Source organism: Scleropages formosus, chromosome 11 (assembly GCF_900964775.1).
Source record: "Scleropages formosus chromosome 11, fSclFor1.1, whole genome shotgun sequence".
NCBI lineage: Eukaryota > Metazoa > Chordata > Actinopteri > Osteoglossiformes > Osteoglossidae > Scleropages > Scleropages formosus.
This window is the reverse complement of record NC_041816.1, coordinates 28,529,808-28,542,283: the sequence shown is the minus strand read 5'-3', so window position 1 is coordinate 28,542,283 and position 12,476 is coordinate 28,529,808. Positions and strand designations below refer to the sequence as shown.

The window sequence follows — 12,476 nt, the reverse complement described above, 5'->3', positions numbered from 1 at the left end:
GGGTAGGAACGTAGATCGACCGGTAAATTGAGAGCTTCGCCTTACGACTCAGCTCCCTCTTCACCACAACAGACCGGTACAATGACCGCATTACTGCGGACGCCGCACCGATCCGTCTGTCGACCTGCCGCTCCATTTTTCCCTCACTCGTGAACAAGACCCCGAGATACTTAAACTCCTCCACTTGAGGGAGCAACTCCCCCCTAACCCGGAGGGAGCAATCCACCTTTTTCCGACTGAGAACCATGGCCTCGGATTTGGAGGTGCTGATTCTCATCCCCGCCGCTTCGCACTCGGCTGCAAACCTCCCCAGTGCACGCTGCAAGTCTTGACTTGATGAAGCCAACAGGACCACATCGTCCGCAAAAAGCAGAGACGAGATCTCGCGGCCACCAAAACAGACACCCTCCGTTCCCTGACTGCGCCTAGAAATTCTGTCCATAAAGATAATGAACAGAATCGGTGACAAAGGGCAGCCCTGGCGGAGTCCAACATGCACCGGGAACAGGTCTGACTTACTGCCGGCAATGCGAACCAAGCTCCTGCTCCGGTCATACAGGGAACGAACAGCCCGTAGCAACGAGCCCCGATCTCTTAGTGTTTTATATCTGAGAAAATTCTTTGGGCAGGTACTCAAAGTTCAAAAATGCTAGTATTAGACAGACAAGGTATGTTGCGATAAGTGTGTTGGTAAAGCTCTCATCTGTTGTCAAATACATTTTCGTTTACCTTGAGTGGTACATCACTTTGGAGAAGTGCCTGGTAGACGTAAATGTAAATGTAGCAGAGGTTGGATACAGCCTTGTTCCAGGGCTCAGATCCCAACCCAGGCGTTTGCACATTCACACTTCCAACAACCCCCTTCATCCCAAGGCACCCAAAACCCATCTGGCCGTGCCCTGTGTTCCAATGTGCACATTGTACTACCTTTCCATTACTCATCATCTGGCTCTCTAGAGTATGGCTTTGGTCAACTCCCATGAGATTCCAGCTGGTGGCTGTTTTACCATATTTTTGGAGGACTTTTCTCTTTAGAAATAAAGTCCTTTATTTTTTTTTTGAACGCTGTATTTTAATAGCAATCAACACGATGCAAAATAATCTTGGATCTGCAGGTTTCTGGCTCTAATCCCATATATTGCTGCAGTGCCCTTGAGTTAGATACTTACCCTGAAATTGCTGTAGTAAAAATTACCCATCTGTATGAATCATTGTAAGCAGCGTGTTATTGTAGGTCTCTCTGGAGAAAAACACCATCTAAATGAATAAATGTAAATCAACTGTCTTCAGCTGCCATTCTGGTAAACCTCATAGCAGAGATGAGACACGACTGCTTTTAAAACTCAAATTCTGCACTTGTCAGCAAGTTTAAGAAAAGAAACACAGCAACAGTGTGTATTCGTGAAGCTTCCTACCCAAGTAACAACACAAACATGGTACACTGCAGAGCAACAGGCGTGACGAACATCACGTGCGGAGCTCCATGAGAGCTGGTGTAGCACTAGGTGAGAGCAGAACTTTTCTCCTGCTTATGTACGCTTCGCAGTGTCCCAGAGCTTTGACTTGGAAGCCCAGGGGAATTTCTCCTGTCCTGAGTTGTGGTGGTGAGGGAACTCGAAGGTAGTTGGTTCAGCTCCCGTATTAGTACCCTGCAGCAACGTACCAAATCGGAACTCCTCCACCAAACTTCATGAGCTTAACAAAATCACCAACAAATAAGTTGCCTTGAATAAAATTGCTAGTTAAACAATGAAATAATTAAATGCTGCAATTAGACCATATTACAGTTTACACTTAGCATTTGGGGGTTATCATGCACTGACAGAGGTGGCACGTTCTAGAACCCTGGTCATACATTGGCTGCTGTACTCCGTATCTCTCCGTACTCCCGAGTCGGTCCCCACTCGATTGTCTTCGAGGCAATGTGGTAACCACAATGGCAGAACCTCCTCCAACCCCTCAACCGCCACCCACAGCCTGCTTCCCCCTCCCCCCCATTCTCTATTTAAGAGGGAGCAAAAGTTGGCCAGAAAAGAGTTGCTGAGGCTCAGGCTCCAAGTGCAGCTCAACCACAGAAGTCCAGCAGTCCTCCACAGTGGTGAGTACATCCCTCTGCAACACGGCCCCATGCCTGATAAAACCTTGGAGATATTGTGTTAAACGTATGGGGCGGAAAACAAAAACGATGAACCCACGAGAACTTTGAGCGCACAGTTGGAGCTCTAAGCCTGATATGTCGATATTCGATACTGAGAAGACGTTTAACTCCAAGGTCTCCTTATGTCTAGTAGCTTAGGATTTTACAACTTTACTTGTGCTGCACAGTATTTTTTGCTCACATCTGAACATTTGATTTGTAAGAATGTTTTGGTTTGGCTCTTTTCTGGTTTTCTTTTACTTGTCCCCTTTGTCCCCCATTAATCCATTAGAACATCGGAGCAACTTAAATCCTCATGACTAAAATTTGTGTTTTTGTAACCAATGGCACACAAATCTGCAATTATTATTATTATTTTTCTTATTATTTGGAGTTAGGAATCTGCATTACAGATTTGTGCACCATTGGTTATTAAATAATAATAATAGTAGTTATTATTGTATTATTCATGAATTAATATGTGCTAACTGAGAAGTACGTGAAACATTTTGATGAGATGAGTTTTTTTTTATGATGTCAGAGCTGCTGCCACTGAATTTCTCCACTCCCGTACAAGCTGCTGGATGTTTGCTAAGGTTGTACAGAACCTCAGATTCCTCAACTCACTCCCCCAAAAAAAGTGCAGTCCCTGAAAATACCAATAGAAAAACGTACTCAAAATATGGCCTTTCCAAGGTCTGTGTTATATTCATGCACTTCGAGTTGTGCACATCTGGATGGCTTTGGGCGTGTGGTGAGCCTCAAACAGAGCTTTCACTGTGTCAGTTGGGATAAATGCATGTTTTTCCTTTTGGGTGAAATCCCAAGTCTGAGTCGCAGGAAACACCCTTCAGGTAAGTACTGCTTCTTACATATTACAACTGGGTGCCGGGGATTTGTTTGAGTGAATGCATTTATTTCAATGGGCGATTTGTGAGCAGTTTTCGTTTAATATAACGATTATAAGGAATATAATCCCACCCAAGGAGTGGGAAAGAACTCAGGGGCTGCTATTTCACACAAAGGTGCGGAAAGTGAACTTTTTGAGTGGATAGATGCACGAGATACAATTGGCAGAGCGCAAACGTTTTAAACAAAAATCCTCAGGTCTGGCGTTACTGATATTAATGTGACATTACTGATAATCTGCTCTCTGTCATTTTTCTCATATCGACACCGAACTCTGTCGGTGTTCGCAGTGTATCAGTGCACAAATGTCAGTGCTCCGGTTGAGCCATACTGTGTCATTTTTTTTCCCCAGGTAATAAGAATCACATTTCTCTTTATGTAAAATATGTAATAGCTTTCAGATGAGAAGTGAAATTGATTTTTTAATGCAGTCAAACAAAGCTGAAATCATGAAAGACTCAAGGCCTTTGTGTATTTCTCTCATGAGAAGATGCAGATCTCTAATAGAATCTTCACGTTACCTCATTATTGTATTATTTCCTTCCAGAGAGGGTTTTCTGCTTACTCAGATTTACTGCATGCAGTTGAGCAAAATAGCAAACAGATGTGAACATTTTTGAGATGCTTCGTGTCACATGTCTTCAGTGAAGTCATCACACCCGGCAGCAAAATGCTCACAGTAAACTGCAGCAACAAAAAAACAAATGATTTGCAAATATATGTGGAAAAATCCGAAATGTTTGCGTACTGTTCAAAAAACTTGATGTGTGGACGTATCAGAGAAGCAGCTATATTTCATGCTCAAAGTCTGGCACTTCTGTTTCCTTCGGTATGAAGGCGTGAGTTTAGGACACTGTGGACTGGGTAGTGCTCCTGACTGAACTCCTGTGGTCTTCTCTGGGCTCCAGACCTGTGAAAAAACTTCCACCTGGCACTGCCATGTCAGCCCCCGAAGGCCACCCCCAGCGAAGCACCATCTCCCACCGCGGCCGCAGCTCCGTGCCCGTGGCCAACTCCAACACCGATGGCAAAGATGTCCCGGAGTTTGAGCCCTTCGGCTTGATGCCTCGCGGCCCCCCGCCGCTCAAGGGTGAGAACCCGCCAACCCTGCCCTCAGGCTACGTCATTTATCAATGCATGCTTGAGGAGAATGTGCTGCAGACAGGTTCTGGAGACGGTTGCAGTCGGCACATTGTTGGCTTTATGGCTGCTGGGTTCTCTAGTGACCTTTGAAACCTCATTATTCGCATAAGTCACTCAAGTGCCTTCAAGAAAGTGGTCTTATCAGAGGCCAAAGTCTTCCTCGTGCAACACATCCTAGGTTTTGGCAAGGGTGGCGTGGTAGATATACCAGGCCTCGGCCTGCTCCACCGCTGATAACAGTCTTGCCGTGCTTGGTCACTTCCTGCATCACGCACCACAGGGACACTGTCCTGCTAGATGGTCAGAGTAAAGTACAGTGTATACTGCATAAACAGTTGAACAGTAGAACAGTTGAACAGTTTTTTTCATTAAAGCTTCTCCGTGAACTAAGACAAAAGTTTAAGGGTTTTGTTGCAGGGCATATTCGATCAATAAGCAGCAAATACAATGCTGACTGCAGAATTTTCTGTCTGCCCTGAGGCCAAGAAGATATAACCTCTTATACCTTACTTTTATTTTTATTTTAAAATTTTTTTATTACAGCTTATCCACCTGCAAACCCCAGCTTATGTAAGATACAGTACATACATCATTTTTCATTAATACAGTCAATGCATCTTTCACAAAATATATGTTAAAATTGATACATAGATATGAACCACATTTTACCATACAAATGTATTTGTGGGCTGTGGTGAGCTTACTGTCCTGACTTGGTGTTGATAGAATTCCTGGACATCTGGGATGTGAACATGCTCAACCAGCCAAATGAGATCAACAAGAGGAACCACCACACACATCTGTACGCCACTGAGAACCTCATCGTGCGCCGGGGTCAGGAGTTCCAGATCAGGATCACCTTTGACCGTCCCTACAAGCCCACCCAGGACCACTTCCTTGTGGAGTTTGTAATTGGTGAGCCGATCTTCAACTGCCTTTTCAGCCCTGGGCAGAGTACATTTTTCCATGTGGACTGGAAGGAAGGGTGTACTGGTCACACCAGTGTTTCACTTCACTTGTATTTGTGGTAAACGAAGTGCAGCTCTGCTTAAGTCCATAGTTACCCAAGGTATATATTTAGAAGAAGCTCAAAAGCTCAAGCTCTTTCTGGCTTTTTACTTTTATAGCTGCTGTGGATTGTGATTAACCCAAATACTGTATATCTCGTGATTTGACTCAGGTTTAGCTCTCTGGTGTCACAGGTTATTTCCCATTTTCCCTGTAATCCTGAGATGGTAACATGGCACAGCAGGGCAGAAATGCCCAAGCAGCGGGCATACCCAAGGCAAAAAGGGAAATGACTTCTTCCATGGTCAAGTGCAACCAGCTTTTTTTTTTTGCTTTTCCAATCCACATTAAATAAACTAAAATAATTAAACACTGTTCTTACCTCCTAGGCAGCTACCCACAGGTCAGCAAAGGGACCTACATCCCACTTCGCGTCGATGAGGAGCTATCGGGGTCATGGAGAGGGCGGGTGGTGCAGACGATGGACAACATGGTCACAGTGGGCATCACTCCGGCTCCTGACTGCATCGTGGGAAGATTTCGCATGTATGTGGCGGTCATCACGCCCTACGGCATTCGCAGGACCCAGAAGGACCCCAGCCGAGATGTTTACATCTTATTCAACCCCTGGTCACCAGGTGCGTGCTATCAGTACAAATAATGACATTAAAGAAACAGTGTTGTCAGGGCTACTTTTGCATAATAATAATAATGCATAAAACTTGAAACATTATTACAGTTTTCAAATGGTCATTCCAGTCCAAGTTTTTTCTCTGTCCATACCAGTCCGACATCCATGTGTGATGTTGTTCCCTCGCAGCTGACACAGTGTTCCTGAATGACGAAGCAGAGCGAGACGAGTGCATCCTGAATGAATCTGGGATCATTTTCTACGGGGAAGCCAGTGACATTTCAGTCCGACCTTGGAATTATGGCCAGGTATTATCCTCGGTGAAATCAGTTTTAGACAAGCAATAAAGGTGCTATAAACTCACTTTGTTTCTGCTACTGGGAACAAGCAGACGGTCATATTCATGGTAGAATGAACGGAAGAGAGTTGATGCCGGTTTCAGATAAGGTCGTGTGGAACTTTGAGATGTTTCTCGGCTTTTCTTGGGTGTAGTTTGAGTACGGAGTTCTGGATGCCTGTCTCCAAGTGATGGACCGGGCTACCATGCCCCTTGTCAATAGAGGAGATGCAGTCAAAGTGGCCCGCATGGCTTCAGCTATGGTGAGATCATCTGCCCAGCCAACTCTCTACAACAGCATCGCCATGTACATCTTTTCCACCTCTCTCCAAAACTAATCCCCACCTTTTTGTTTCTTCAAAACTAATCCCCAACGACCTGACAACCCTAAAAGTAGCAGGGCAAGTTCATAGTTTCTGCCAAAACACGTGCCATTTAAACGTTTCCTTCAGAACAGGACTGATCTGGACTGAAATGAACAATCATTCAATATACAAAATGTCCATTGGACAAAGTGAATGGCATCAAACACCTGATCAACAATGGAACTTGTAGATTTCTGTGAAATTCTCATCTTCCTGTTAATCTGTTTTACAGTTCACAGTCTCCTGCAGCCTCTAACCCTGTTACTTTCTCTCTCTCCACTTCCACGTTGTCTCCATGTTGGACGGCCAACTGGGGACTGCAGATGAACTCAAAGGATGACGATGGAGTCCTGGTGGGGAATTGGACTGGAGATTACTTCTACGGGGTGGCACCCACATCCTGGACAGGCAGCGTGGAAATCCTGCTAGATTACGCGAACAGCAACCAAGGAGTGTGCTACGCGCAGTGTTGGGTCTACGCTGGTGTCTTCAACACCTGTGAGTACCTCGCTTTTAACACATGGTCCAGCTGCAGCAGGGCACAGTGTCAAGACAGTCTTTCTCATTAACATAACAGCAAATAGTTTATCTGAAGTGCTGTAGCTTGCAGTACGCAAATATTCACTCGAGCAATTTGAGCACCGTCATCCGAAGGCGGGTCCAGCCTGAGATTACAGCTGGCATTTTTGGGCACAAGACTAGTTCCATAAACATTGCGTCACATATGTGAATGTCTCATCTGCTTTTGTCTCACTCTTCAGTCCTGCGGTGTCTGGGCATCCCAGCTAGGGTGGTCTCCAACTTCTACTCTGCCCACGACAATGACGGCAACTTGAGAACTGACATCATCCTGGATGAGAATGGGAAGGTTGATAAAGAGCGCACAAAGGACTCCATCTGGTCAGTCCCGACAGAAGCAATAACATGCAGTGCACAGCCAAATGTGCTGATGCTAATTGTCTCCCTATGATGGAAAAAAAAACAGTAAAACAACTTCGACAGCAAAACTAATAAATTTTTTATTTAAAATAGCTTGTTAGTGTCAGTCACTCGTGTTTCCACACCTCGATTCTTTAAATTCTTCCTGGGTTCAAGAAAGAAGTGGTTCAGTATGCCATGGTTCAGTATATTGATAACGTGCAGAGGTGTTCCTTTGCCTGCTCTGCAGGAATTACCACTGCTGGAACGAGTGCTACATGGCCAGGACTGACCTGCCCCAGGGCTTTGGAGGCTGGCAGGTTGTGGATGCCACCCCTCAGGAGACCAGTGATGGTGAGTATCATCAAGCCAAGGAGAGACCATCTGTCAACACCTACCAGCATCATTTCTGAGCTGCTGGGTCCTGGTCAACCAACACTGTTAATATAATGTTTTGTGTCAGTTACAAGTATAAGTCTAATACTCAAATACAAGCGCAATTAACAAGCATACAACGACAACAAAGTAATTCATCATACAATTCACAGCCATCAGCAGCTGTGAGGTCAGTGATATTGCTCAAGCTTGTAATATCAGGCTTATTTTTGAGTTTGGTGTTAGACCCCATTGTAGAAAACATTTAAGGTTTAAAAGTGAAACTAAAAATGAAATTGGGTGAATAAGCAGGATGACATCATTCATATATTGTAAAATACATAGAATTGAATTAACTGCAGCCTTGAGTGACATGTTGAGAAATGTTCAGTTAGTTGATAAATAGTATGAATTTGTTGAATATTTCATTTATTAGGTTTATACAGGTGTGGTCCAGCTTCTGTTCATGCCATCAAACATGGACAGGTCTGCTATCCCTTTGATGCGCCATTTATTTTTGCAGAGGTAAACGTTTAAGTTCCTTTTATTTTGCTACTCCTTCATTTTGATTAGTATTTATTAATTAATTGTAGTATGAGGCAAAACGTATTAATTCAGGATTGTTGTCAATCTAAGGATCCACACGAGTTTTTATTGTTTTGTTCATATTTTTGAGTTTGTGTCTGATCATGTCCAGATACCCTTCCTGACATCTTCAGGTGATACAGCAGGAAATGGAGCTAAAAACGTGCTTGAGTTTCTCCAAAACCTTCTTGCAGGTGAACAGTGATGTTGTGTTCTATCAACGGAACAAGAATGGCACCCTGGAACCAGTGAGGGTAAACAAGTCCCACGTGGGACGAATGGTGCTGACCAAGGACATCGGCAAAGAGTCAGCAAGGGACATCACAAGCCAGTACAAATTCGCTGAGGGTATGTTGGGTCATGTGACCACCCTGCAGCGTTATCACTACGTCTGCTTTTTTTTACCTAATTCATTTAACTGATGCTTTTCACCAAAGAAAATTACAATATTAAGCTACTTATAACACTTCACCCATGTTAAAACCTGGGCATTTTTATTGCAGCAATTTTAAGGTAAGTGCCATATAGTAGAAGGCTGGATTTGGAGCAAGGTTCTTTGAGATGAAGGAAGCGTCTCTAACCACTCCGCTAACCCTGTAATGTCCTGTAATTTTTGTCATTTATGGAATGCTTGTTGGTTTTCGGAATTTGATACCCTTTTGCTGAAGGGACAAGATTTTATTTCTTCACGCTAATAGTTCACTGTAATTGAACCTGTAAGCTTTCAGGTTACAAATCAACTACCAAACCAAAGCAAATATACTGTATTAGCATATTTGAAGAATCAAATTCCTGATGAGAAACTGCTGCTACACCCTTCTTGGAAGACAATCATGCTGTTGACTGAACCACTGAGATTTAGTATCTGAGACAGTTACACTACAATACAGTTTACTGTGATGTAGAACTTTATAGAGTGTTTTCACAAGTTACAGATCAAACAAAGGAATGACCAACACTGTACAAAAGAAACATGTCTGAAAGAGACATGATATGCATCCAAAACAACTGAGGATAAATGAGGTTAAGGACAACAACATACACACACACACACACCCTGACTGAAACCGCTTACCCCAAGCAGATTGCAGCGAACCGGAGCTTAATGCAGCAACACAGGGTGCAAGGCTGGAGGGAGAGGGGACATACCCAGGACAGGACGCCAGTCCATCACAAGGCACCCCAAGCGGGACTCTGACCCCAGACACACCAGAGAGTGGGACCAGGCCAAACCCGCTGCTCCACCGCGCCCCCCCCCAGGACAGCAATTAATGATAAACAAATGAACAGTTAAATAAATACATAAATAGACATTGGAAGTATAGCCATCGCCAGTATAACTTATGGTGACGAAGTGATGCTTAAGTGTTGATGAAGTGTCCAGCTGCCGACTGAGGAGAGGAAAACAAAATCGCGGAAGAATGATCTGCAGTTACAGCTTATAAATCAGGTGCTTGTTGACCCCAGGACGACACCTAGGCGCCTGTTGACATGCTGACCGCCTGCCTCCCACACAGACACTGAGGAGGAGAGGACGGTGCTGCAGAAGGCAGAGGAGTTTGGCTGCAGCCGGATCCAGTCCACTCTGCCGCCAGCCGACGTGGAGATGAAGGCAAGCGTCCAAGATGTCATGGTGGGCAACGACTTCCAGCTCAGCCTGGAGTTCCGGAACCAGAGCGACTCCCACCGCACTACTAATGTCTACATCAGTGGCAATGTGGTTTACTACACTGGAGTCACGAGCTCTGAGTTTATTCTCAAGACCCAGAATGTGACACTGAAACCCTTTGAATGTAAGTCAATGGGGTCAAATGGTAGAATCGGCTACTTCCTTGTTAATGCATCAAGGTTTCTGGATCGTCCGATAATGTGATTTTAAAAAATCAGTACTTTTGTGGAAACCTTGCGGAATAACAGTTATAGGTGATATTCATGGTGTAAATGTAAACTAATACCGTCATACTTTCATCCCCACTTTCATTTCTTGGATTGAATTTTGTTGTCTTATTGTGTGCTTGGTTTATTGAACCGCTGTGAATCAGGATCTATTGATCTGTAGAATAAAGTAATATTTCCTTTTGTGTATTTAACTGTGTTACATGGAGACATGTGTCCTGCTCAGGTGATGTTACATGAACACTCAGGTGCGTGTTCCTGTTTCTGTGGCAGCCAAAGTGGTGATTGTGGATGTGAAATCCCAGGAATACCTGAGGAAGCTGGTGGATCAGGCCAATCTCCACTTCATTATTACGGGGCGCGTGGATGAGAGTGGCCAAATCATCACTGCCATGCACGTGGTCTCCTTGCACACCCCCAAGCTCTCCATCAAGGTAGGTCATCTGAGATTCCTCTTTAGCTGTGATATATGAGTTCTGGTTCTAAAGAAGAGATGATAAAAAGGCTTCTCCTGCAGGTTGTGTGAGTCTCTTGACCATGTCATGACTTTGCTGCAGGTCAGTGGAACAGCAAGGGTCAGCGAGGAGATGCTAGTCACAGTGGAGTTCACCAACCCCTTCAAGTTTAATCTGGAAGATGTATCAGTGCGCATGGAGGGCCCAGGACTCATGTTGGCCAAAAAAAAGCAGTACAGGTAGACTGAATCCTTGACAGAAATGGTGCAGGAATTCTGACCAAAACATCATACACTTTATACCTCTGGGAAGGGTATCGTCTATTATCACCCCAAGGTAACATCTATTGCACCACTGAATAAGGTGCTTTGTTTGAAAGTTTCAGTTTCCTGGAGGGGAACTTTTCTGAAAAAGTACAACTTTTACTTGAATTGTATTCCTTATTTTCTACCTTTAACTTGTGGATCCTACCTTATCTGTACTCCAAACCCAGCTGATACCCTAAAACTGCTCCGTAATGCTCATCTAGTTTGTATTCACACCATTCTTCTGTACCTCCTCCTGTCTCTGTGTTTGCATTTCAGCCTCATCCCAACCAACTCCACCTTGACGTGGACAGAGTCCTTCAAGCCTCGGAGGTCTGGGCAAGCCTGGCTCATGGCCAGCCTGGACTGCCAGGCCCTCAGGCAGGTTTATGGGCATCTGGAGGTCAACATCCAGCCTTGAGAGACCAGCAGGCTGAGAAAATGATCTCCTGTCCTTCACTAACCCCCTTCTCCTGCTTTGAAAACCAAAAAAAAGTGCTTGTATTTTTCTCTTGTGATGTTTCTACTAGAAAATTAGCTTGTTTTGTGCAACATGGGTATATGTAGGAGAACTTTCTCTTAAGGAGATTTAATGGTCTGTTTAAAACTAGATGATCCGAAAAGGAAGAAGGAAGGATGGGCGTATGGATGCACAGCAGAGAAAAATGTAGCTTCTTTAAAACCTGGCAAAACTTCGTCGCAATACAATACTATGACAGTACTTTTTCCTTTTATGGCAAAGAAAAGCATATGTTAATCAGTAGTCAGATTTATACTTGTCTTGTTCACATCTCCACAATGAACATCTGTAGTGATTTGTTACAAATTTCTATATGCAGCTTGGGTGGAAATAATGAGCTTTTGTATGGGCTTCATTCCCCCCTACATTAGTAGATATATTATTATACTCATATTGGCTTCCAGATTTCTTCAGTTTTTCTATTATCTCAGCTTGCCAGTACTGTATGGTACACAGTATTCTCTAAGTTCTGTAAGAAGAAAAGCCTCATCCTAAAAGTTTTGTTGAGGAAATATAGAAACAATATTCTTCTTTATTGACTGCATTGTGTTTGAATTTTAAAAAAAAAATCTTCTACTGGCTTTTGATCATTTTAAAATTTGTGCAAATATTGGCAGTTATAGCATTTGTTTCTGGATTTAATTTTTTTTTAAAAAAGAGTCCTGTTGTGATTAAATTAACACGATCATTCACTCCCTATCAACAAGTGATTGTAATAATGTAGGTTTGTGGTATTCTGGAATTGACACCAGAAACAAAAAATATGAGTCGGGAAAGACCCTGGGGAGGACACACACTCACGTTCACACACTACAGGTAAGTTAGGTCATGAATTCACACTCCTTTGGGCTGTGAGAGGGAACTGAAGCACCTGGATTCAAACCCATGCCTG

At 43.8% G+C, this 12,476-nt stretch overlaps 1 protein-coding gene across 1 annotated transcript; it reads left to right on the top strand.

Moving 5' to 3' along the window:
- Positions 1-2,024: 2,024 nt before the first annotated feature.
- f13a1b (coagulation factor XIII, A1 polypeptide b) lies at positions 2,025-12,159 on the top strand. The gene is made up of 15 exons (XM_018748136.1): positions 2,025-2,098; positions 3,955-4,136; positions 4,916-5,104; positions 5,587-5,835; positions 6,018-6,136; positions 6,321-6,428; positions 6,854-7,028; positions 7,292-7,430; positions 7,699-7,802; positions 8,260-8,348; positions 8,603-8,756; positions 9,926-10,201; positions 10,578-10,738; positions 10,862-10,998; positions 11,344-12,159. The coding sequence occupies exons 2-15, from the start codon at positions 3,986-3,988 to the stop codon at positions 11,483-11,485; spliced, it is 2,193 nt and encodes a 730-aa protein (XP_018603652.1). The 5' UTR covers positions 2,025-2,098; positions 3,955-3,985; the 3' UTR covers positions 11,486-12,159.
- The last annotated feature ends 317 nt before the right edge of the window (positions 12,160-12,476 follow it).

Bases quoted from the DNA above. Each gene is read 5' to 3' on its own strand.
- f13a1b (XM_018748136.1), top strand. From the start codon at position 3,986: ATGTCAGCCCCCGAAGGCCACCCCCAGCGAAGCACCATCTCCCACCGC. The intron at 7,431-7,698 runs GTCAGTCCCGAC...CCTGCTCTGCAG, and splicing joins CGCACAAAGGACTCCATCTG to GAATTACCACTGCTGGAACG. The intron at 10,739-10,861 runs GTAGGTCATCTG...ACTTTGCTGCAG, and splicing joins CCCCCAAGCTCTCCATCAAG to GTCAGTGGAACAGCAAGGGT.